The 27727-nt window shown below is 39.0% G+C and overlaps 1 protein-coding gene across 1 annotated transcript in view; it reads left to right on the plus strand.

Annotated features, from left to right (window-relative positions):
• LOC126266754 (tyrosine-protein phosphatase non-receptor type 23) overlaps positions 1–27727 on the plus strand; it is a gene marked incomplete in the record, with an annotated part of 145206 nt that overhangs the window by 59464 nt on the left and 58015 nt on the right. Inside the window, 5 exon segments of the mRNA XM_049971269.1 lie at positions 645–779; positions 16747–16981; positions 17104–17303; positions 17393–19960; positions 25003–25206. Of these exon segments, the coding sequence (XP_049827226.1) occupies positions 645–779; positions 16747–16981; positions 17104–17303; positions 17393–19960; positions 25003–25206 (3342 nt within the window).

A 27727-nucleotide genomic window follows, 5' to 3' on the forward strand; every position in this document is an offset into this window, starting at 1 on the left:
TATCAACAAGCTGCTAACCCTAACTTACATTTCCTTCCATCCGTCCTCCCTACTTTACTTGAGAAATGTGATCAGTAACTGGAGATTAGGAGTGTGACTAAGAGAGATGTTTGTAGTGCTAATTACTGTGTGTTCTCAGTTTCTTTCATAGCAATAGAGCTCAAAAATTTTATTTGAAATTACATGACTTGAATATTGAGAATATTTTATCCACTTGTTAATAATAGCTGACACTGTTCCTTGTGCTGTCTGATAAGTTGCCCATTGGTTGTCGACAAATTTTACGAGTCTTCCATAGCTCGTTGAAAATGTATCATTAATGGTAAAGCAGTGCATTTTGTGTAAGGAAAGAAGTGCATTAAAGGGACAAAATACTTTAGTAGGCTCTTAATAAAAGGTAAGTGGGATTGAATTGAAAGGGTATTTTACAGTAGACAGTGTGATACGTGGGATTGTATTAATTATGTTTTCAGATATGTAGCTTTCTTCTTAGATATGACTGGTAATTATGATTTTTAGAGTTTCTTTATATGTTACTGGTCACAAATATATTTTTGTGGTATGTTACTTGCTATGTGATATGTTTTCAAAATGTCTGTAACTTTAATAATTGAAAAGTTAGGTCATTGGTGTTATATTTGCAGGAACTGGTCGACCGATGTGCAGCATTCAGTGCAAAGCCAGATGCTATTCAGAATCTGATAGATTCTATGAATAAATTAGCTGATACTTACCAGGATGTGGAAGCCATGTTGCAGGATGTGAAGGAATTGCTCGAGGTATGTGTGCTCATCGCATTGTCCTAGTAAATAGTATTTGATTTATTGTATGTCCTAATTTTATGGGTGTGTTCATCTTTTGCTGTTCTGTTATATATTACTTTTTCACATAGTTCGTGATGACTGGGTGTTGTGTGCTGTCCTTAGGTTAAGTAGTTCCAAGTTCTAGGGGACTGATGACGATAGATGTTAAGTCCCATAGTGCTCAGAGTCATTTTTTCACATAGTTGCTGGGACCGATGGCCTTTGCAGTGTGGTCCCTTCAACCTCCACAAACCAACCAACCAACCATCACATAGTTGCTTTCTTCAGTTAGCTAGCTATTCATGATATTTAAAATGTGGGATCAGTCTCTAATCCCTCTAGGTCCACATAATCCAAGGTGGCACTGCTGTTTTCATTGTGAGTAGCCAATGTCAGATGAGTCAATTTTTGTAGTGGTATTGTAGAAGACAAAATATTTGTCCACTGTCTCTAAAAGAACAGTTGTTTCTGCCCATGTTCTAGAGTTTGAATATCTTCATATTAGGAGGTAGCTTATGAGACACAGTTGCATTTTGGGTGGCAGTTGCAAACACCACTGTAATACATTTACTTTGTATATGTAGTGTGAATTGAAGATGGATTGTTTGTAACACACTACATTAGTTTATTAGTGCTCAAACCTGTACAAACAGTAATTGTATTTTATAGGTTAATATTGCCTATTTGTACTGAGCTTTGAACATGTAACACACATGAAAGTCAGGTTCAGGTGCAAAACCGATGGTGGAAAAAGAAAGCTGTGCTGAACCTAAAGGTTACTTTGATATGTCACTGCCAAGTGACATAGCTTGATGTGTTTCAACAGTGTAAGGAAAAGATATATTGCTACTTACTTTAAAGATGACACCTTAAGTTGCTGACTGTCACAATTATTAGACACTTACACATGAGCTTCTATGTAACTCGTGTACCCACTGTCACCAGCCCCACTTCCATACTCTGACGTGACTGGTTCACGGGAGAAACTTTTCCAGCTATTGTCAGCAACAGATGAAGCTGCTGTTGAGCCCTAATGTGTATCATCTTTACAGTTCAATGCCAGCTTGGCCTGGTGATGACAGGAGCTGCAAAAGTTTCTCCAGTGAACCAGTAACATAGCAGTGTGGAAGTGGGTACGTAAGTTACACAGGAGCTCATGTGTAAAGGTGTTTTAATTGTGACAGTCTACAACTTAAATGTGTCACTTTATGGTAAGCAGCAATCTGTCTTTTCCTTTCATTGTTGAGATTCCAAGCTGGAGTTTCTGTTGTTTGATAGCTCAATGAGTCTTGGACAGTACAGAAAAGAGCTGCTTCTATGTAGTACAGGAGGTAACTAAAAGAAATACGCAACAGAAATAACAATTTCATTCAAAGACAATAATTACACTGAAGTCACTGCAATTCGTGATGACCCCTCTGGACATTGCAAAAGGTGGGACATTGTTTTTAACAGGGTGTGTGATTACCATGGACAGCGGACGGATCCCTTCTTCTAGACAAGTCGTGCCACAAATTCCTCTTCTCCCCTTTTCTATTCAGTACATCCTGTCTAGTTACATGATCTACCCATCTAATCTTCAGCATTCTTCTGTAGCACCACGTTTTGAAAGCTTCTATTCTCTTCTTGTCTAAACTATTTATTGTCCATGTTTCACTTCCATACATGGCTACACTTCATACAAATATTTTCAGAAAATACTTCCCGACATTTAAATTATACTCAATGTTAACAAATTTCTCTTATTCAGAAACGCTTTCCTTGCAGTAGCCAGTCTACATTTTATATCCTCTCCACTTGGACCATCATCGGTTATTTTGCTCCCCAAATTGCAAAACTCTTCTACTACTTTAAGTGGCAAATTTCCTAATCTAATTGCCTCAGCATCACCCGATTTTATTTGACTACATTCCATTATCCATGTTTTGCTTTTGTTGTTGTTCATCATCTTATATCCTCCTTTCAAGACACTGTCCATTCCGTTCAGCTGCTCTTCCAGGTGTTTTGCTGTCTCTGACAGGATTACAATGTCGTTGGCAAACCTCAAAATTTTTATTTCTTCTCCACGGATTTTAATTCCTACTCCCATTTTTTTCTTTCATTTCCTTTACTGCTTGCTCAATATACAGATTGAGTAATGTCGGTGATAGGCTACAAACCTGTCTCTTAAACAATATTTTTGGGTTCTTGGAGATGTGCTCCATCTATGGAACTTATTGAAGGCATTCTTGAGTTTCTCCCGGCGTATTTGATAGTCAAAATATCCACGGGTGTACTGCTGATCTATAGTGTCCAACGGGCACAATATTTCGGCGATCAAACATGTCGCCATCATCAGGTGAACTGAGTTCCCCCTGAGCAGCCATAACGTACGGATCTCCGTGCCGGCACGTTCACAGGAGCTCAGTCCGTTAGTTCACCTGATGATGGTGACATGTTTGATCGCCGAAATATTGTGCCCGTTGGACACTATAGACCGGCAGTACACCCGTGGATATTTTGATTATTGAAGGCAGTTTGTTTATTGCCATACGTGCTTCGTTTCTTTTATTTGTCAAGCAGCTTCGCGAATAAAAGAAACAAAACATGTATGGCGATACACAGACTGCCTTCAAATTATTTTCAAAGACATAACGTACCTCCATGAATTTTGAAGCAACTAAGGAACAATGGAAAACAGAAAAAAAGACTCATTTTTTGGGTGTTTCTATAAATGTATTTGTACAGTGTGGTACTACTCTCCATTCCTAACTCATATTCCAAAACGTAAAATCCAAAACAAGAGGTAAGTGTGAATGAGAATAAAATGACATGACATAACATGACATGACATTTATGACAGTTTCCAGAACACAGTCAATATTCTATCGTTATCATTCATTCATGGAAGCACATGGTCAGCAAAATTTGAACAGTATGACATACTCTAACCACACTTTTTGGTACTGTGGAGAATAGCATGCCTGTGTCGGCTGCTAGCCACTTGGGGTTCGTGCCGCTGTGGCACAGCAGTGCACATGGGCGGATCTGAGACAGATTGCTTTTGATTGATTGGAGCGAGGAGAACTGACAACAGTGTTTAGGTTCACTAGGACCATTCATCATCGCTTCCGAAATGGTTACAGAATAATGTTGGGGCTCTCCTTCGAAAACAAGACTGTTTGGTGAGTTGCGTACTGAACCAATAGGCAAAATGGCGGATAGATTCAGAATAGGGCCCCAGGTCTCTTTTACGTATACCACCCTCTTTCATGATTCGTAAACCAAGTATTAGCTGTCATTAAATTATGCTCTGTGCAAAATTCTACCAGACAGCTTCCTCTTTCATTTCTTACCCCGAGTCCATATTCACCTACTACTTTTCCTTTTCTTCATTTTCCTACTATTGAATTGCAGTTCCCCATGACTAATAAATTTTCATCTCCCTTAACTATCTAAATAATTTCTTTTATTGCGTCATACAGTTCTTCAATCTCTTCACCATCTGCGGAACTAGTTGGCATATAAACTTGTACTACTGTGGTAGACATGGGCTATGTGTCTATCTTGGCCACAATAATGCATTCACTATGTTGTTTGTAGTAGCTTACCTATGCTCCTACTTTTTATTCATTATTAGACCCACTCCTGTATTACACTTATTTAATTTTGTATTTATAACCCTGTATTCACCTGACAAGAAGTCTTGTGTTCCTCCTGCCATTGAACTTCACTTATTCCCACTATATCTGACTTTAACTTATCCATTTCCCTTTTAAAATTTTCTAACCTACTTGCTTGATTAAGCAGCCTGACATTCCACGGTCCAATCCGTATAATGCCAGTTTTCTTCCCCCTGATAATGATGTCCTCCTGAGTAGCCCCCAGGCAGGGATGGACTTTTATTCTCTGCCTGCAGTAATTCCTGTCAGATTTGGAAGCAATTTTGATTCACAAGTCATGAACTGCCTCTCTGGTCCCTCTCAGTCAGGATCTTTTTCCGACCACTATTCTCATGTCGTGTTTTGTGGCCGTATGTGTCACACCACTGCATTGTCCAATGCACCGTGAAACACCAACAAATTCAGCAACTTCACACACCACATGGTCACTGGCATAGCCAGTCACAATTGCCCCTTTCTGCCACTTCGTCATGTCCTTACGTTTACCCATGTTAACATTCTATGTCCAATTGAAACATGTCTCGCTGATCGCTACTTCCGTATGCTCAGGTAGAGGCTGTGTATGTGTGACTGAGCACTTGACTCAATCAATGTACATATGTAAAGGCTTAACAATTCATTTGTGTTTGCTTTTTGGGTTGACTAATTTTTTTTGTTTGGTGAGCTTGTTTGGAATTGTGATAGCTTCCATCTTCCAGAAACCACAAACACTTCCGACTGCTGATGGTGTGACCCTTTATTGGTTTATTGTGTGAAATATTGTAGTGTTTTTTGGCAAGTCATATTTGCTCCTGTCATATAGCAATGATTACATATATTGGACATCCCCCTGGGTTACTCCAGTCTAGCAGTCAGCACTCTTGAACAGATTAGTGGACAAATGCCATGTATGATAGACATTAGTGGATATATCATGCATCTTTGATTATTATATATTGTGACAGAGTGTATACGCCCCGGGAGATCCGGGAAAAACCCGGGAATTTTTTCATCTGGGAGGAAACCAGGAAAACCACGGGAATTTTTTAGAACTCCGGGAATTTTTCAGAGTTTTAGTTTCTCAATTAAATTTTTGTAATTTTGATTGCTGACAACTGATAGCCTAACAAAGAATATTACTCTACCTCGCTACTGCAGAATTATATTGCAACAATAAAACATAAATGAGAGAAAAAAATAAAGTAAAACTTAAAGTTGCAAAGGAAATGTGCCATTTACAAGAAAACAAACTGCACACGCAAATGTCTGCCAACAACAAAACAAAACATGTTAAATGCATTAGGACGAAAGACTACACAATACTTAATAGCAGCAAACTGCTTGCGATGAGCGTGACGTCAGAATTGTTTACGTTAGAGAAGATGCCAGTCGCGTATGAACAGTACATTCTCCCGCTTCGGGCTACTTGGAAGTGTGGTTGTAGCAAGGAGCCAGATGCTACCCAGAAAATTTTTCTGGGATTCAGGGTCTACATTTAATTATTTTGCTGTTTCGTCTTCGTTTACAGATCTCACGTCAAATGAAAACAAAACAGATTTCTGTGGCCGGAAGCCATCAATTCATAGATTTCGTAGATTCATAGATAAAATAAATCACATTACTACGGAAGGCTAAAATACATTAATCGTCTCAGTTTTTTGGTTTTATTTTAATTCCAGGTTTGTAACAGTCAAGCATTAATTGCCTTGCAGAATGGTGAAGTTATTTTCATTGGTTTGCTAAAGAAATTTAGTTGTTATTAATCTTTCCCACTGAGGCAGTCAGTTTATTTGAAACGAAGTGTTTTGTTCCATACTATTGATTAGTTTCAACTGTTTGCTGGATTACAAGTGCACATTTTCTTCTTCTGGCACTTACGGCACTACCAATAAAATGAAATGAGGGTATGGCATCGTTGGCCGGGAGGCCACTATTCGGGAAGTTCAGCTGCCAGGTGCAAGTCTTTATTTCATTCAGCGCCATGATTATAAAGAACCAAAGACGAGATAATACAGTATTGATACTCCAAGAAAATTTACATCCCGAAAACCACACTGAAAAGTTTAATTTCAGATTGGAATCTACTTCATTGTCAATCTGGACATACGAATGTACACTATAAGCGGAATTGGGTATTTTAGTATGGTTTACTAGATTCCAGTGCTCTTGGATTATAACACTCGTAGAAAAAGACCAATTTATACATGAAACCTTAGCTTTTCTGTTGGCTAATTGATCTTCGAGACCAGTATTAGTAGTGAAAGCCACACTTGTATATTAATTTAAACCATTAACTTTTCCTACTCGTGTGTTCGTGCTATTTAACAGTGATGTTGCTGTTGACTGACTACATCACATGTCCTATGCTTTGAATACCTGCCTTCATTGGCTGGTGAGATCACATGGCATCATGATTGACTTACAAAAGCACATCGCGAACTCGATTTCAATGCTTCGGAAAGTAAGTTGCCGAGTTTGGTGGAATTCGAATTTATACTTTTGTAATATGAAAATATGCAGCGTACTTGTGGCTGCATATAATTTTTTTTCCCCGCTCTCGGTGATATACTAACGTGCCGGGAATTTCAAGCCAGTGCATGAAATCTTAACCCTTCAGAGGATTGATAAGTTTTACAGCTCCTAGGGAAAGTGCCCTGTCATTTAACACGAAAAAAGTGTATTTTCGTCTGGGAGAAAGTTTATTTGTAACTGGGAAATCCGGGAATTTTTTTTCCTAGTCCGCGTATACACCCTGTGTGATTGAGCAATCTAAACACTGACTTTTACATGAGTGAGATTTTGTGCTGTGGATACTGCCCTTGCTTCGGGGAACTTCACATGTTATTCTTCAACAGGACAAGTCCCAGCAACAGCCACCTGTGGTGAGAAACGTGAATGCTGTGTCTTCTCTAAAGAATGATAGGTACAACTGCTTCTAGTAACACATGAATTGATGAAATTTGAAAGAATGAGAGATTTACCAGTTCATGAAACATTCAACAACTTACCATGCTCTTGATTAAAATCTAGAGAACCAGTCTGGATCAACACTGGCCATCTTACCCCAGAAAGGAATAAGCGAAGAGATGAATAGCGAGATTGGTGGACATCCTTCATTGGCCACAAGAATGGATGTAATAATGACAATATTATGAAATGTATAGACTGCTACTCACTGTATAGTGGAGACATTGAGCCAGAGAGAGACACAACAAATATACTGGCAGACGAGTAAGCTTTCGAACAAAAGGCCTTCTTCTGAATTAGGCAACATACACACTAACACATTCAAACAAACGCAACTCACACACACAACCACTGTCTCTGATTCCCTCATCAATTTTACTCTCCTACAGATTTCCTACGGGGTACAGCCAGAGTAGTTTACTGTGATACTGTACACTATAACTAGCAGTGGCGGAAAATAGATTATTTCTTAGAATTTATTCTCCTTCTCAAAACATTGTGCAAAGAAGCGTCTTTAGAATCATTTCGAGAGCAAGTCCAAAAACTTCTTGTCGCGAGTTATTTAATAGTTGGTAATATTTACAACTACTTACCAATATGTGCTTCCCTTATGTGCATTGTTATTAAGAAATGTAATCTCTGTAAGCAACATGAAAGTCCACATGCTCAGCACCAAGCATAGGAATAACATCCACTGTGGGTTAAAACAGAGTATGTCATTGGTGCAAATAGATGCTAAACCTGCAGATATCAAAATTTTCAACTTGTTTTCCACAGAACCTAGATGATTAAGAAATAGTAACTCCCATTTTTGAAACCAAATTATGTAATTCTTCTCTCTTAGTCTATTGACAGATTTAACAGTTATATATTAAGGTTTCTGTCACAGTTACAAATAATAGTTGCTTAGTTGCTAGTCCTCCATCCAATGCATTGTTGGAAATGGATAAATTTGTAAATGCTAGCTTGTGACTAATGATTCCCTATTAGGAGCTCCAACTCTTCCTGTGGAAGAAAATGTAAATATACAGTTTTATTTTGTCTGAATTTTGGCACATTAGGCTATGCCTAGGGCCTATTGTAGATTACTAAAAAATGATGATCTTTATGATGATCTCAAGTTTATATGTCCTAGCAGACCTGGCAGCTATGTTATAATTAAATATATGTACCTGGAGTTATATTTGGCAAATAAAACTACCTGACACCATGAACCTGTTTAAATTGCTCCTGTTTATTTTATAAAAATAGTTTACCAATCGTACTAATTATCTTGTCACTTCAGCTATGGCCAATTTACCAAACAGGCTGAAAGCTGTCATTTACAGTTGGCAAAAAACTGTGCTAACTGTTCTTGAGCCTGACCACACTTTCCAACACAATTTTACTGCTCAAATATTACGCCACTGGCGTTTGTATTCCAAGCTGAGAGGAACCCACTAAACGCTCAAAGCTCTTACAGATCAACCACACAGAAATCTTCTAAATCGCAGTATACTATAGGGAAAAAGCAATGTTCAGAAACTCTCACAATTTGGGAAACTCAGCTCCTTCTATGACTGATGGTTTTGACATTTTCAAGTCCATGGCCCAAATTCACTTCTGCTAGAACCTAAAATATCATGATCCTTCTAAGTCACAAAGAGAAGTCCCCAATCTGCTAATCCATATCCTAAAATGGATATGTGTGGACTAACTCAAGTCCCCACTGAAGTCCCCATATTGTCTCCATATCAGCCACCAGTTAAACTTGGCAGTATTCCCTCCATACCCTTCAGTCTATCTTCTAATAGCTGACAGTCTCTGTGCCTCTCCCACCAATCTATTTTTTCATTGCGCTATGTCATCATATATAAAAGTAGGACCAAAGTGGCCAACCTCACCAACTATAATTTTAAGAAAGTTATATTCTAAATCACATTTAAATGCTGGTTTTAATGATACCAAACAATATGAATTTATCAGAACTAATCATCCAGAAGCTTGTGTTATCTTGAATTATTCCATTATCATGAGTTAATTTTGTCATAAAATTCCATACAGAAATGTTTTACACATTTCACTGATAGACACTAAGACCATTGATTAAAATCAAAAAGGGAACAGTCACTCTAATGCCGTTTGTCCTGACATTTCTTAACCTTACATGGGTGGTCTTCCTCGAGCAGAGTTAACAATACAGACAATCTTTTTTGAAGCTATGCAAGACGAGCCACTTCTTTGATGCCTGTCCTTCTGTAGTATTTAACAAATATACCACCACCACCAACAACACAGATAACTAATACACTCTGCCAGCTTTTCCACCCTTGGGTTTGAAAGTGTGGGATCAATCTGAGCATTTGAAGAGTCAATGTCCTTTGGTGGGCCCTTTTAAGAAGCATCTTGGATTGCCTGGACAGCCTGTGGCACTTCACGAAATACCATCAGTTTTGCTCATAATACAACCAAACTTTTAATTACATGCTCTGCTTGGAGCCCCCCCTCCCCTTTTCATTCAAAAGCATGTGAGCAGCACCTACCTATGGCAACGTGCAGTGGCCCTTCATAGTGCATTTAAGACGTATATTCCATTGCCATTGCTGTAGTTTTCAGAATGTGTGATGTGAATAATACAACAATCCATTTAGCTCAAAGCGCACCTAAAGCAAATGATCCCTTTGCCTACATGAAAGAGAACAGTGTCCACAAATGACACGCGGTCAACCTTGGAGGTGTCTGACCAGCACACAACTTTTACGAAACAAGGGGATGAGCTACTCTGCTTCTTCCCCATTGACATGCCTCCAGTGTAATCTACATCTACATCCACATCCATGTCCACATCCATACTCCGCGTGGCCAAGGGTACCTTGAGTACCTCTATCGGTTCTCCCTTCCATTCCAGTCTCATACTGTTCGTGGAAAGAAAAGTTGTCAGTATGCCTCTGTGTGGGCTCTAATCTCTGTGATTTTATCCTTGTGGTCTCTTCACGAGATATATGTAGGAGGGAGCAATATACTACTTGATTCCTCGGTGAAGGTATTTTCTCAAAACTTCAACAAAAGCCCGTACCGAGCGTCTCTCTAGCAGAGTCTTCCATTGGAGTTAATCTATCATCTCTGCAACGATTTTGTGATTACTAAATGATCCTGTAACGAAGTGTGCTGCTCTCCATTGGACCTTCCCTACTTCTTCTATCAACCCTATCTGGTACGGATCCCACACCGGTGAGTAGTATTCAAGCAGTGGGCAAACAAGTGTACTGTAACCTTTCCTTTGTTTTCTGACTGCATTTCCTTAGGATTCTTCCAATGAATCTCAGTCTGGCATCTGCTTTACCGACACTTAATTTTAAATGCTCATTGCATTCTATATCACTCTTAATGCCTACTCCCAGATAATTTATGGAATTAACTGCTTCCTGTTGCTGACCAGCTATTTTGTAGCTAAATGATAAGGGATCTATCTTTCTATGTATTTGCAGCACATTACACTTGTCTACATTGAGATTCAATTGCCATTCCCTGCACCATGCGTCAATTCGCTGCAGGTCCTCCTGCATTTCAGTACAATTTTCCATTGTTACAACCTCTCAATATACTACAGCATCATCCACAAAAACCTCGGTGAACTTCCAATGTTATCCACAAGGTCATTTATATATATTGTGAATAGCAACAGTCCTACAACACACCCCTGCGGCACACCTGAAATCACTCTTACTTTGGAAGACTTCTCTCCATTGAGAATGACATGCTGCATTCTGTTATCTAGGAACTCTTCAGTCCAATCACTCAATTGGTCTGCTCTTACTTTGTTCCTTAAGCAACTGGGGGAACTGTATCAAACACCTTGCGGAAGTCAAGAAATGCGACATCTACCTGGGAGCCTGTGTCAGAGTCTCATGGACAAATAGCACGAGCTGGGTTTCACACAATCGTCTTTTTTGAAACCCATGCTGATTCCTTCAGAATAGATTTCTAGTCCCCATAAAAGTCATCATACTCGGACTTACAACATGTTCCAAAATTATACAAGTGATTGTCAGAGATATAGGTCTATAGTTCTGCACATCTGTTCGATGTCCCTTCTTGAAAATGGGGATGACCTGTACCCTTTTCCAATTTTTTGGAACACTATGCTCTTCTAGAGACCTACGGTACACTGCTGCAAGAAGGGTGGCAAGTTCCTTCACATACTCTGTGTAAAATCGAACTGGTATCCCATCAGGTCAAGCAGCCTTTCCTCTTTTGAGCGATTTAAATTGTTTTTTTATCCCTCTTTCATCTATTTCGATATCTACCGTTTTGTCATCTGTGCGACAATCTAGAGAAGGAACTACAGTGCAGTCTTCCTCTGTGAAACAGCTTTGGAAAAAGACATTTAGCATTTTGGCTTTTAGTTTGTCATCCTCTGTTTCAGTACCATTTTGGTCACAGAGTGTCGGGACATTTTGTTTGGATCCACCTACCTCTTTGACATAAGACCAAAATTTCTTAGGATTTTCTGCCAAGTCAGTACATAGAACTTTACTTTTGAATTCGTTGAACGCCTCTCACATTGCCCTCCTCACACTATATTTCACTTCATCTAATTTTTGTTTGTGTGCAAGGCTTTGGCTATGTTTATGTTTGCTGTGAAGTTGTCTTTGCTTCCGTAGCAGTTTTCTAACTCGGTTGTTGTACCACGGTGACTCTCTTCCATCTCTTATGATCTTGCTTGGCACATACTCATCTAATGCATATTGTACGATGGTTTTGAACTTTGTCCCACTGATCCTCAACACTATCTGCACTTGAGATAAAAATTTTGTGTTGAGTCATCAATTACTCTGAAATCTGCTTTTTGTCACTTTTGCTAAACAGAAAAATCTTCCTACCTTTTTAAATATTTCTATTTGACTGAAATCACCAATGCTGTAACTGCTTTATGATCGCTGATTCCCTGTTCTGCTTTAACTGTTTCAAATAGTTCGGGTCTGATTGTCACCAGAAGGTCTAATATGTTATCGCCACGAGTCTGTTCTCTGTTTAACTGCTCAAGGTAGTTTTCAGATAATGCAATTAAAAAAACTATTCAGTCCTATGTGTATCCTATTGTTCGTTTGGGGGGGGGGGGGGGGGTGAAAGCTGCAGCCCACAGCAGACGTTGCTTACCCTGGGCCCACCACATGGCTTTTGGCAACACTTGACAATACACTCACAAATTTCCTCACTTAGTCACTTGCAGCACAAGGCTCCACTGTTACTCCTGTTATTAACTCTCAGGCTCAGCAAGTAAGGGAATCTGTCAGACAGTTCTAGTGTTGTTGGAAGTATTATGTGTACCATATTATTATCATTCAGTCATTACAGTGTTTCCATGTGCGTTATTGGTAGATATCAACCCTGTAGCATGACAGCAACAACCAGACCTCTCACTGTTAGTCACATCTCATCTTGTAAGGGTATAATGGCTCATTACTGTTTTGTATTCTGATATTTTCAATCGGTAATCTGCTTAAGAACTGAATTAGTATATGATGTAAAAAATTAAAGCTACCATCATTTTGAAGACTGGTTTAAACAAAACAGTGCTTTACTAGGTATTGTCTTATTGGAGGTAGTATGTCCTCGCCTTCCTCTAATGTTTGTACTGACATGTCCAGCTGGACAAGCTCATCGCTGTTTGGATCTGGGAAATACATTTGCAGTAAATAAATAAAAACTTTTTTTTCTTTTTCTTTGTATTGACCAACTAGGATCATATAGCAACTTCACTTTCTCTTCTTTCTTTGTTCCCTATTTTTCCAGTACTCCATTTTCTCCATATGCTGTTGTTTCATATCTTCTGTCCATGTTGTTCCTGATTTCTTATTCACTCTGCCTTCAAAGCCTTCTAAACTTAGCATTTTGTTCTTAAAAAGGTTTCTTTCTGGTATTTGTGGTTTTTGGTGTTCGTTCCTAGTTCTTTTCTTATTTCTGACATCCATGCTACTGTTGATTTGTTTTTCCAGAAAAACAGGAATATTTGTTTCGTTAAACTGTTCTCATTCATGTGGTAGTGGTGTCTAAAGATGATTAACCCTCAATGTGCCATTACTTTTGATATTTTATGTGTATTTTGGTAGATATTCTCATTTTCCAGCTATCTGTTGTTTGTATTGCACCCAATATTTTTCTAACAAAGCATCTTTCAAATATCTTGATTCTGTCCAGATTACAGTTCACTGTTAAGGATTCATGTGCATATAGACAGTCTGGTCTTATCACTGTGTTACAGTGTTTTAGTTTTGTTTTTCAAGATATGCATTTCTTATTGTATTTGTTTTTGTCAAACCATATCCTTTATCCAAGAAAATAATGAATTTTTGAAAATATAATGTAATGGGATGTATAAAAAATTCCTCACAAAGTGACAGCAGGAGAACACACACATATAAAGGCTAAGGAAATTTGCAAGCTTTCAGAGGCAGTAGCTCCTTCCTCTGGAAGAAGGGTTGAAGGGGAAGGAAGAAGGAAGGAGGATTAAGAAAAAGGACTGGCAGGGATTAGAAAATGGGGAAAGTTTGGAAAATCGCCCAGAATTCCGGGTCAGGGGAGATGGACTGGACAGAAAGAGAAGGAATTGTTGAAGGCTACAACAGACAAGATTTGAAAATGTGAGAGCTTCGAGGTGGAAGATAGCAGGACACAGATTACTGACAAAACATCTCTTATTAACCCTTGCACGATATTTTCGCAATAGTCTCTTCTTTGCTTATTACCCTATCATCCACCACTAAGCTCTTAAGTTTTTAAATCTTTGTGTGGTGCTGTCCCCAATGACCAGTCTTTCCTTCTCATCTGTTGAAAATTTCTCCAGTCCATTTTGCAGTGTGGTTTCTCCAAGACACTTTAATTTAATAACCCTCCCTATTTTATCTATTTGTTTGTATCATTTAGTTTCTGGGAACCGTGATTATTGCTGTTGGTACTAACCCCAAAAAAGAAATTTCTTCCAGACGTTGTATGTCAACAGAATATGGTGCAAGGACTTTGTTAATAATCATTTCAGTCTTTGTTCTTGTGCACAAAACTTTCTTCACTATTTGAGAATCAGGGTATAGTTTTGCGTTTAGTTTCGGCGTGCAGTCCATGGATTTGTATGATGCATGGAGATTAACAACGTGAAATGCAAGCGTTGCCACTGCAGCACTAACACGATATGCTGATTGTGTGGGCTGCGCATAAAAACCTTTAATATCTGAAGTACCAGCAGAAGTTTCAGATGTTTTATGTTTCTTGGAAGACAGGTGTACTTCCAAATCTTGTGCACCTACAAGAGAAATGTTTCCATCTTAATGTAGTGATAATATTCCAAAATTGGCAATTATAAATTAAAACTCTTTAAATAATCGCCATAGCAATATGCCGATCAAAGTCAGATAAAAGATAAAAAAAAAACTATTTGATAACCTTACCGTTGTGTGCAGCAGAACCATATGTTCCTGGAGGACAAATAAGGCATTGTGTTTCGTATTCACTTCTTCGTGCCTTCAAACACTTGTACATTAATGACAATGCGTCATTGAATTAGAATTTTCATTTCGGCTTGTAAGGAAAAAAAAAAAAAAAAAAAAGCACTGTGAATTATCTGTTGACTTTCCACAATCTTAATTTTCGATAACCAAACTGCAACTGGGAGAGAGAGAAAATAAAGTCATTGGCTCTTAACACCTGTATTATGATTCGTTGTCTCAATTTCACGTCATTCATCGCACTGTTACCAACATCTGCACAGCACGTGGACACCGCCAACACTGAAGTCCATTTTAACCCAGAGTTCAAATGCTGCGTAGCCACATCCATCGTTCTTTGTTAATATGGAATGTATATGCTGTATCACTATAGCTGTGTTGCCATAGTGTCTTGCAGTTGTAGCTAATAACCAATTATTCGTTTCTATTTTCACATCTGGCAGTTCATTTCTAATTATCACTGTTTGTTTCTGAAAATGTGGGACATTAAAGACTTTCCAAAAAATTCCCCCCAGACGCCATACAAACGGTTAAAATGTAGGGCATGTCCATGAATTTCTGGACATCTGCTAACCCTAGTCTCATTTGAAATAGGAACACCAGTTATGCAATTATAGTTGGCACTGTCATCAATGTACCCTCACATTGTTGGCGAAAATACTTGTTTTTAAAGTCAGTGGCAGGCATTAAACAACAATAACAAACACTTTACGTTGGCCATAAAAAACCTTTCATCTGTCAAGCATGTTTGCTGAGCACACTCTTTTATGGTGACTCGGACATCATTGCTAAATGAGAACTTAAGCTCAACCCCTTTCATCTGTGAAGCTTACAAATATTCCAGGCATAACATGGAGAGACAGTGTGACACATAAGAAAATCCTGAACACCATAAAGCTGCCCATTGTCACTGCCACTCTCAACGAACATTGCCTTTTGTGGCTAGGACACTAACTTCATATGAACTACTTGCGTCTTCCCCTACACACACTACTTGGTGATATAGCGCTTGACAAAAGACCACATGGAAGACCTGCATTGTGCATGAGAGATTGTACCAAATGTGATATAAAAGCTTTTAATATCAAATGTGTTAAATGACAAAAGCTCTGTGAAGACTGTGGCATATGGGTGAAACTCATTAAGGACTGAAACAAGTTCCAAGGCAGAGCCTGTGAAATGAGCATGTAGACAATTGCTTACAATGAACCCCTTTTTTTGGGGTGGCATGCACTTACCCACATATGGACACCAATTGGGCCCCCACTTTGGACTCCTGAGTCACCAAGAAAAGTACCTGCATGACATTACTTGAATCTTCTTTGAGGAACTGTAGACCATTGATGAAATAAGTGAAACCTCTCTTATTTATTGTGTTTCCATTTCTTCAAAACATTTTCTTTTTGGTTATTTGAGTTACAACAATTCTGTCTTCCTTCTTGTATATACATCAGCCGATACTTATTTGCAGGACTTCTCTGTTATAACCTGTCTAGTAGCAAACACTGACAGTGTGACTTATATTTAAAGTATTTTGTATAGTTTGTATTTGTTGACTATATCTTTTTGATGATATAATTTTTCTAATGCCACATTTGTGCACTGTTTGGTTACATGCTTTAATTTTAATTTATTCTCAAAAGTTAGTATTTTTGGATGAAATCTTCATACTTTTTATCAGTTTTGTTACATTTAATAGTTAATGATGTATGATTAACTGTATGTGTTATTATTCTCTACTTTTGATTTTTCCTTTACAATTAGATTTTGTAAAAATATCAACATTTTGTGAAGCAGATTACCTTTCTTCAGTTATAACTGCCTTATCAATATAATTTACTTCTTTTTCCAAAGCTTGAAGATAAGAAAGAAAAGGAGTACCAAGAATTAATGGGGAAGAGACCACCATCAATTGTTGCAACTGATCTCACACGGGAAGCAAATAAATATCATGAAGCCCATGCCAAAGCATCAGAATCAAACCAGACACTTCACAAGGCCATGACATTACATATTAGCAATTTGCGAATTCTCTCTCTTCCATTACCAGACCTTAAGAAACAAATACCAACCATCAGCAATATGAACAGTATGTATTTCTTAGTATTGCTTAAATTTCATAAGTAAATATGTAGGATTCTGTAATTGTGTCATTACATTATTATTATTATTATTATTATTATTATATTATTATTATTATTATTGATGCAGCTCCTGAGGATGAAGCAGCTATTAAGGAATTACAACATTTGATTGACAAGGTAGATGAAATGAAAAAACAGCGAGCTACTTTAGCTGCACAGCTGAGAGAGTCAGTCTGTCAGGACGACATTACTCGTCAGCTTGTTACTCGCACTGGTGAGTCACTTGAAACCATATTCAGTCAGGAGATGCAAAAACATCAAAAATATGTAAGTAACATGACAAGCCACAGGTTTGAGAACTTCATACAAGTTGCATTGTAGCCGAAATGTTGTTGTTACTGCTATCTTGTTTACAGGAAACCATTATTGAACAGAATTTAGCTGCACAAGAAAATATTTTGAAAGCACTTACGGAAGCATATGCAAAGTGTGCAGGCCCAAGAAAAGCTGCTATGGATACAATCCGAAAACGTGAAGCCACTATAAATGCATTGATATCTTCTTATGACGCATATGAAGACCTACTTGCGAAATCAAACAAAGGTCTCGAATTTTATCGAAAACTGGAGACTAATGTTACAAAGCTACTGCAGAGAGTTAAAGGAACCTGCAAGGTGCAGGATGAGGAACGTGAACAGATACTTGCAAAGAACAATAAGAAGATACCAAGACAGGATATAGAAAAGCCAAGTATTGATTCTGGTGGTCCAAAGTTGAGAGACTATCTTCAGAGTATGAAGGGTACATTGCCCACTGGAAGCTACTCTACCTCTCAGATTTTTACTCTGCCTTCTAGCACAGCAATGCCAGCAAGCAGTACAACAGGCACTGGAGGGCAACTTCCAGCCTCCTATACAGCAGAAAGTGCAGGGAGCAGCGAGAATCTTGCAGGTCCATTACCATGGGTCCCACCTGTAAGACCAGCTCCTGTGGGCTCAGAAGGTACAACTGAAACTTGCGGCACAATTACAAAGCAGGACACACTGTACCAACCCACTACAGCTCCTGGTATTGCCAAACCTGAAATGAGTCACCAGACACCTGCATACGTTTCTAGTGCTCCACAATATACTTACAGCACTTCAGGATACCAACCACCTCATCAAATGCCATATACAGGAGATCAATATACAGACTATGCATATGGTCAAACACAACAATACTATCAGCACCAGACAACAGGTTCTCATATTTTTCCTCCCACTTCATCTACTCCTAGAGGACCTGGTTCATATTCTAGTGTTGGGTCAAGAGATACAACTAGCCATCATGCTGCTAAAAGCCCAGCTTATCAATATGGTTCAGCATACCACAGTACAGATACAGTGCAAAACCCATACAGTCATTTGCAGACACCAGCAATTTCCCAAGCTCAGTCAACAAATGTACCACAACCACAAATTGGAGACACTTCGGAAATGTATTCTGGGTACCCACAACATTATCATACACAAGTACATCAGAATTATTCAACAAGTCAACAAGCATATTTACCACAGACAGTACCAACAACAATACATAGCACTGTGCCTCAACAAACATCTACTTCTGGAATACCTGCAATGAATACAACTAACGAAGGTGGAGTTTCACAGTCGAGTATCTCCTCTGCTGCCCAACATACCACCACTCCCCAATACAGAAGTACTCCCCAGCACGAGACTGCTGTTCAACAGCAGCAACTTTCATGTCCAGCACATAGTACCTCATATCCCACATATGATTACAGCAAGTCACAACCTTACCAATATGGGGCAGCTTATGCTGCACAGGATTCTTCTGTTAATGTTCCTTATTACTCAGGAAACACTCAACAACAGGCAGCTCAGTGTGGATGGCAAGAAAACCAGCAAACTTTGATGGGGTCATATGATACAGAACAGAAAATACCACCTCATCCTCAGAGTTATCCATCTGTGCAGAAACCACCAGTGACATATCCTCAGTATCAGTGGCAACAGGCACAATCGCAGACGCAACTACAAAATCAAAATGTATCTTCATATTCTGCAAGTTCCTCAGATGTTGGGCCTACTTCAAGTGCAGTCCAGTACCAAGGTGCTGGTGTTGCACCTTCAGGATCCACTTCTTCCTTACAAACCCAACCATCTAGCATTCCACAGCTGCAACCATATTATGATAGCATGTATAATACAGTGTATGCTGCTTCACCTCCATATTCTGTACAGGCTTCAGTGGCAAGCAGCAGCAACATTGTTGATGCAACCCAGTACCAATACATGGCAGGAGCTGGAACGTCGTCATATACTAATGCTGGGAAGTACGCTACGTCACAAACGAGCTCATTTCAAACAGCTGTGGACGGTCAGACATATGCATCCCAATACAACACAACTCTACCAATTTCTAGTCAAGCATACTCTCATGTTAATTACTACACTGCACCATATGGTTATCAGTATGGTTCAGAAACGATTCAATCAGAATCTCAACCGACAGTGCAAAATGATACATATCAGCAAGGTACAAGTGCTCAACAAGCTGCAGCTCCTTCTGCAATGACCTATATGCAAGCACGGTTCCCAGGTGATGCTACAAATACAACCTTCAGCCTTCAGGGAAGTTCATCAAGTTCTTCAGTAGAGGGCAAGAGTGATAGTGGAGTGTCATCTAATATTGATCTTTTAGCAGGCCTGGACTTCTCGTTGAATCAAAAGCCACTTGTTCCTCAACAGCCTGCAAATGTGTCACCAAAAAAAGAGCAACAAGTTCAGCAAAATGGTGTTGCAAAACAGCAGACTGGTTCCTCAGTGCAGCAAACTGATGGTAGCAACTTCTCACCAAAAAAGGAGATTGTTGTCCAGCAACTGCCTGTGACGATGTTGCAGACACAAATCAGCTCTGTTGTTAATGAGGCTTCGGGAGCGGGAGAGAAGAAACCCCCAGTACTGCCAACAATTCAGGTAAACCTACAGCCACAAAAAATTTTATTTGTTTATATGAGATGACAATTCCTTCACACTCAGAAAGTATTTGCTATAATAAATCTTAGTTGTATGCTGCAATGATAGGACTAACTAAAATGGAAAATTGAGATAGAAGACTATCAAAGGCTGTTCCTTAAGAGAAATAGGAAGATTTAATGAGGAAAAGACTGGATGATAGATTTAGAGATTAGTTTTAAATTTATTGACACACATGCTAGTGAATGTAGATGATGATTCAACAAAAGCCTGGCAAGTAATTTTGCTGATTTTTTTTTTACAGATTAAACTAGGTTTGTTGGCACACTGTTTTGACACAATTATGAACTGGAAACACAAGATTTATGAAAAATATTAATTTTTACTTCGCATATTGAGAATAATAGCAGGCATTAAACTAGGAAAATTATGGATATTAATGAGACTAACCACAAAGGCAGAGAACACAGATGAGTAGAGATAGAAATGACAAATAAAACATTATATGGTAAGACATATGACCTGTATCAGGAAAGTGACAGTGAGAAACACTAAACAGATAAGAGTGGTGTGTATTGCATTTCTACGCCTATTTTTAGCTCATGAATTTATTTGCAATAACATTTTCCAGTGGTTCTCTGTCTATAGTCTGCTGGAGCAACAGTTGGGGTTTAGGTGGTTTAAACATTTATTGGAAATGAAATAGTCTTAGCTGAATGGTGCAACTGGTAAAGACTGAATTCACCAGTCACAATAACTATTCTTTATTGCATAGATTACACTCCTCCCCTCTAACAGGGATGGTGCAACCACCTCAGACAAGTGCAGCACACATGGGAGGAGGCACTGAGCAGCCACCAGAGGAGACTGGAACAAAACAGCATGGCACTCAGTCAATGAACACCAAAAAATGGATCCCAACAAAAGAAGTATGCCATGTTAGCATAGGGAAACACTCACTGGCTGCCATAACTGGTAATGGGGAAGGCCGGGCATAGGTGGAGCTTATGGCAATGTGTCGAAGAAGTCGCTATCCAAGGCCTGGGAAGACACGCAATGGGGTCAGGTGCATCAGCGGAGATGGTCGCACTAGCTGCAGGATGGCCATGAAGGAGGCAGTGGCCAGAAACAGTATTGAGAGTTCCGGCTGCCTCAGGGCCAGCAGATACTTCCGAAGCAGCCACAAGGATGGCTGAAGCTGCGGTGACCAGGAAGAGGGTCACGGGGGCTGGCTACAATATGCTGGCAAAGACTGCAGGTCTGGCCGTGACAAGGCCAGCAAAAGTGTGTGCTTCAGCATTGACAGTGGTGAGGACAGGAGAGCCATTTGCAACATGGCCAACAACAAAAGGCTTGGCATCTGATGGCATCTGGTGTCACATGGAAGGGCTGGGCCCATACCATTGGGACTTATGGCAAACAGCAGGATGGACAACTACTGGCTGCCGCAAGGCATAACAACATTGCAAACAAGGGTGACAGAAGCTGGCCCACAATCCCACACATGAACTCCTGGAAGCCCCCTCTGAACACTGATTGTGATCATGCCCACTTTAGAACTGTGGGAAAACCTATAGAATGTGAGTGAGCATGGAGACACTCCATAGCAGGTCTAGAATTGCCTGATCCCAGAAAGGAAGAGCCTGAGGCAACAATGGCTCCGGCAATTGAAAAGACATGGTACACAGAAAGGCAAGAGTTACACAAAGGAACTATTGAACAAAATGTGTGCAGACCATCCAAATATGCCAAGAAATTGCTTCTACTGAGAAAACAGGAACCAGTTGCCAATGAACATCTACCAAAATTGAAATAACCTCACAATTGAATGAAGTTACAGAAACCTAGAAAAGAACAGACTGTGTTCAGAACATGGTGAGCGATTTCACTCTTTTCTAGTATTTAAATACAGACTATCACAACACAATAAACAGGAATATAGTGCCCCACCAAGTTACACTAACAGACAAGAGAAAATGTACTTGTTTGGAAAACACATAATAAATTTTGAAAGAACAAAACCATGTTCCAGCACTACACCAAGAAACACTGAAATACAAAGGAAGAAGTGGCCTCATCATCCCTGTCCTGCCCAGCACTGCCACACCCTTGGGAAGAGGGCGAGCCATAGCAACATCCAAGCAAAATGTGTGCATGTTCTTATGGTCATCGTGGCAGCATCGTCCTTTCTGTGAAGGTGGGCAGGTGATGGATGAGACCAGGAGTTGGTTCTGCAGCCGGCATACCTTGAGTGGTGTGCTAGAGAGGGCAAATTTTTAGCAGGCCCTGTACTGAGTATTGACGTGTACTGTGTGTTACACCAAATAGAGTCAGCCACATTGCCACTGAAATGATCTTAGCTGAGTTGTGTGACTGGTAAAGATTGAACTTATCTGTTGCAATGATAACTTTATTTATTAACCTTGAACTAAACTTAGTACAGCTTCAGAGGGCGACAGTCCAGACTTAAGTACAACTGTAAAGCCTATCTTGATTATGTGTAGCCAGTGCCTCCATGGCGAGATCCATGATTGTGGTGAGCCGAGGTACCGTTGATGATCAGCAGCTGTGTACCACAAGGCTGTGAGCTTGTGGTCTTCAGGTTGCAGGTCCAAGTGTGAGAACATCTGTTGAGCAGCAGCTGATGGTCCTGGTGAAGGCATGAGGCTGCACTATCTGATAGACAGCAGCAGCTGCAGGCATTATACTTCAAAGTGTAGACCTTAGATGCTGACAGTTGGTCTGGAGTTGGCTGCGGAGGGTCTGAGTGGCAACCAAAGTACCTGTTGCAGTGGAATACAGTGGACATGTGACAGTGCATATACGAATATATGCCTGGGACTGCAGTGCTGATTACCATGATCTGCACCTCACCCCAACTCCAATGCTGTGGTGGCTGCAGCTGGGGCCCAGCCCTGCATATACTACAGAAAAGATATTTCTTCAGTGTGCACTACTACAAGGAATATAACAGTATAAAAATATGTATTATGACTGTAAGAGAAAATATCTACAGGGTTCATTAGTAGTAAATGTAATAGATATCAGGAAGTTAGTGAAAATAATTGGGAAAAGGGAGTATTCTTTTTCTTGTGGTTTTTTTCTTGCATCGACACAGTGTTAGCATGGTTATCAGTGAATTTAGTGTGATTAGTTACCCCTCCCAGGATGTATTGTGTGTACTCTAACTGCCTGTGTGGAGTGTCATTCATGTGAAAGTGGGTAAAAGTTTCCTAATGTTGCTGAATCTGTAACTGAGGTGGGACTTCATAACCAGTCCAGTATTCACACTGTAAGTTAAGTAAAAATAAATCCCAGCCAATGGTTCTCAGTTAATTCACTACAAAATTTTCCTGCATTCTTTCTAAAGGGTGTACATAAAGTCTGGTAACATTTTCAATTATGTATTGCACAAGAACCAAACATTGTACAGATATCATACATATGTTGTTTTGAAGAGGAACCCTGAAAGTTTTTTTATACCACCCCATTTTCATCATGAAGTTCGTGGATACCTGAACATGGAGCTGTCACATCGATGGATCGACTGTGCTACAGAAGAGGACAACTGTTTCATGAAATGGCCTCCCCGATCACGAGATCTCACTCCATGTGACTTTTTTCTGTCGGGACACATTAAAGATTTGGTGTATGTACCGCTTCTACCACGTGATGTAGCAGAGCCCTGGGAGAAAATATGGGAAGCGACTGCCACAGTCGACGATGCTATGCTGGGACGGGTATGGAAAGAATTCAATTACTGTACTGACATCTTCTGGGTCACTCATGGTTCGCATATTGAATGTTTGTAAAAAAGCTGTCAGAGTTTCTCTTCAAGATGCAATATGTGTGACATCTGTACAATGTTTAGCTCTCATGCAATAAATAATTGAAAGTGTTCCTGGACTTTATGTACACCCTGAATTTAGATATCCCCTCAGAATATCACAGTTGAGAATTACCTTCTCACAACATCTCATGTTCTGCCATCCAGGAGGTTTAAACCCTCACAGTACTTCTCTGCTCTTCTTTTTCTCCATTCACATTCATCCCTTTTTCCTTTTTGCTCAGTCATTGTTCCTGCCACCCCCCCCCCCCCCCCCCCCCCCCCCACCGTCTCTCTCTCTTTCTCTCTCTCTTTCTCTCTCTCTCTCTCTCTCTCTCTCTCTCTCTCTCTCTGATGTTATCTTTTTTATATTTCCCTCCATTCATCCCTCCTTATTACCCCCATATGGGTACACACATTACCTTGTGTGCGTAGTATTGAATAAAATCATGCCATAGCTGAGTGGATTATTCCATTTATGTCCGTTTCAAATTATATTTATCATACACTATGTAATAATCATCATTTAAAATACTGTCAGACAGCAGCCTTTCTGTAGCACACATTCTATTAAGTAGAGACCTTTTTTTGGTTAGTATATTTATGGCAAGAAGACAATGACCTATATTATTGGATTATTGGTGCCAAAAGATGTTATGGTTATCACATATAAATCTTTAAAATTAAATTTATCATAAAAATTATCCCACCTAAGCCTGTGTTTATTTCACATATGTTGGAAGAAGAATTTCAGTTTGTATAACAAAATTTATCAGTAACTCCAATATTCGTTTTGCCGCAAATACTGAAGAAAGCATGGTCTGTGAAGTCAACTAAAAGTAACTTTGTATTCCTGAGTAATGTTAGTTACACATAAAGTGTTAATATGTTGGTCATGTGAACTCACAGCACTGAACTTAATTTTGGAATGAGATGGCACTTGAAATGGTCCACCTTGACACAATAAGCCGCAGGGAAAGTGAACTTATTCACTTCTTAATTAGTAATGCCACTGGTCAATAAGCAGAAGAGGGCTGTTCTTATCAAACATCACTTTTTTTTTTTAAATTATGATCAGTCAAAGCAGCATTAGCAAACTAACCTGAGAACAAAAAAAAAAGGAATTGGGGTAGTCTTTTTTACTACAAAATCACTTATCATCATCAATCTCATTATCATTGTTGTGATTTCATTTTAAGTTTTGTGTTACATTTAGGTTCCTGAACAGAATGAAGTTTCTGCAGAAGATCGTCAGACTTCAAAAACCCTCGAAAAAGATCCATTTGCTGACCCAGAAGTACTAAACCAGTTTGTTCTGGAAGTTGAAAAGTATGAAAAATTTGTAGAAGGGCTTACAACAAAAACCTTAAATGGGCCCACACCACTTGACATGAAATGGAAAGAACTTCTTGAACTACAGGTTTGATTTGGATTTTTTTAGAAATAAATATGTTGGTTTGTAAATGTAAATTTTTAGCTCGTTAAGCTTTGCATGTTCCCAAGAGTTCAGTTTTAAATTACATCTTAATATAAAGTCTAAGTTAGTAGATCTGATCATTCCCTCTTTATTGATACACAGTTTCATCTGGTTATGTCTGTACCACAGTGTGAATCATTTTTGTGCACAAATTAAAGATTGTGGCAGCAAGTAATTTCATTTAAAAGACACTGAAGTATCCAGACCAGACTCTTCATATATAGCAATCACAAGAAGCAGCAGGGTTCATTCAAACAAAGAATGATAGAAATGCTTAATCTAACCATATGCCATTTATTGATTGCCTATGTTTTGATGGTACAAGGAGAAATAAAATAAACCAACAGATATGGTTTATGTCAATTTTTATCTTCATTGCCTCTTTTGTTTAGCCTGTTGTCTGTGGTACCAGTTCTATATTGATGTCAGTGTGTTACAGTGTCTTTTGCTACAAAAACACTTTGTCTGCCCGCTGCTCTGTCATTGTCTGTGTAGATCCAGCAGCTGACACACAACCCCCTACATTTGCATCATACCTTACGCTGAGCATCGACAACATTAAGTGTGCTACTGGCCCAAAGCTAGATTCTTAGCATCTCCTGCAGAAATGTAAACTGCTGTTGTGTATTTATCCAGTTTGAAATCAATTCGATTCCGAGTACAAATGGATTCAGGCAAACTGCGTTTTAAACATAGTATATGTCCATAAAAAGCCAAAGTACAGAGTAAAGATTCCGATGGTTGGTAGCAAGATGAAATTTGATGCCTGCTCACCACTCCCCTCCCAACACTCTTTATTGATTGTTTGTTACACATCTAATTCTGGATTAATTTTCTTCTACATTTCATCTGAATGTCACCACCTTGTTCTAAAGCTGATTAAAAGCTGGTAACATATTCCTCCAGTATTCTAAAACATGAATAGCTGCTGAGTTTTTATTTGCAATGCACTTCGTGAATCATTAGTTTCTCATAACCAAATAAAATACTGACTTAGCTTCATAATCATGTAAAGGCTTTTGAAGGGCAAAGTTTTTGCCTTTGAATGACACATTTACTTAAAAAGCAGCATAAATGTATGTGTATGGTGTCAATACATGTATGCAAACTTCTATTGCAAATCTATTAAAATACAACAAAAGTTTGTGGGTTGATAGAGTTTAATGCTATTTCCTCCTGTGTTTCACAAAATTGACATATTTTAAGCAGAGCATTAGATTATTGTAGTTTCTACTTCATAGTTTCTCATGTATCCACCCATTGCACTAGGCACGTGACTGATTGAGCAAGATCAATACTGTATCTAGTGCTTCTGGAAATCTTGAGCCTATTCAAACGAAAGTATTGTTGTGCTAAGCTCTTCCCTATGGATCTCTCCAAAATAAATTTATACGAAACCTCAATAGCCAAAGCTTCATCTGTAAATGTAAGACGACCCCTATATTAATCGATTAAACACTGTAAAAAGGTCTATCTCAGCAGCAGTAGTTTAATCTGCTAAAATAAGGATCGCTATTTTCCGAATGACAAATTTGGAGGGGGGGGGGGGGGGAGACACACTCATAATAGGGTAAGTACAGTAACAATGACATGAGAAAAGGCAGCTGCCCAACAAAAAAGGAAGCATACTGCAGTAGACAGGTACATGGTCAAAACGTGGAACACTTTAACTCTGATACCTAAGTTGGATTCTTTGTTAGAGCAGATACATCAGAGGTGCACTTGCAGGCTATTTCAGTTAGCATAGGGAAGGCATAAACTTGAGAAATTTCCTGAGTCTTTCACAGGAATATTTTTTGGATAAGTGTGACATAAATATGGACCATAATTTTTTTCGATTAGATGTGTGGTAGGATATCACTTTGATGAAAGCATGATAAAAATTTATACGAAACCTCAATAGATCTGTCTCGCGTGTGTAGATACAAATGCCTTCATCATTTACTTCCTTGTGTGTTATCCAAAGGTATCTTTTTCTCCCCCCTGCTGTATTCACTATTTTCATCTCTAAAAGATACCCATTGTTCTTCTGTTGTATTTCTTTTGCCTGTTTCCGTCAGTCATTGTCTAATGCTTCTTTTGAAACTCTGACAAACTTCTTGTTCCAGATTCCATCTCTGTAATTTCCAACCTTTCTGCAGTTTCTTCAGCTTCAATTTGCATTATATAACCAATAACATAACCGCTGAGTCCACACCTAAATGGGAAATTCTTTGCTTTTTAAAATCTGGTTTCTAAATATATGTCTCACATGCCCTGTCTAAGCTTTCTGGTGTCTCCATGCCTCTCCTATGTACTCAAACTTCTTTCATGAGTCTTAAACAAAGTCTTAGAAATGATTAAATTATGTTCTGTACAATATTATACCAAGAACTCCCACCTTCATTCCTTCCTTTTCCCATTCCATGTTCTCCTATTATTTTTTTTACTCCTCCTTTTTGTGCTACTGAATTCCAGACGCCAA

This window comes from Schistocerca gregaria, chromosome 4 (genome assembly GCF_023897955.1).
Source record: "Schistocerca gregaria isolate iqSchGreg1 chromosome 4, iqSchGreg1.2, whole genome shotgun sequence".
NCBI lineage: Eukaryota > Metazoa > Arthropoda > Insecta > Orthoptera > Acrididae > Schistocerca > Schistocerca gregaria.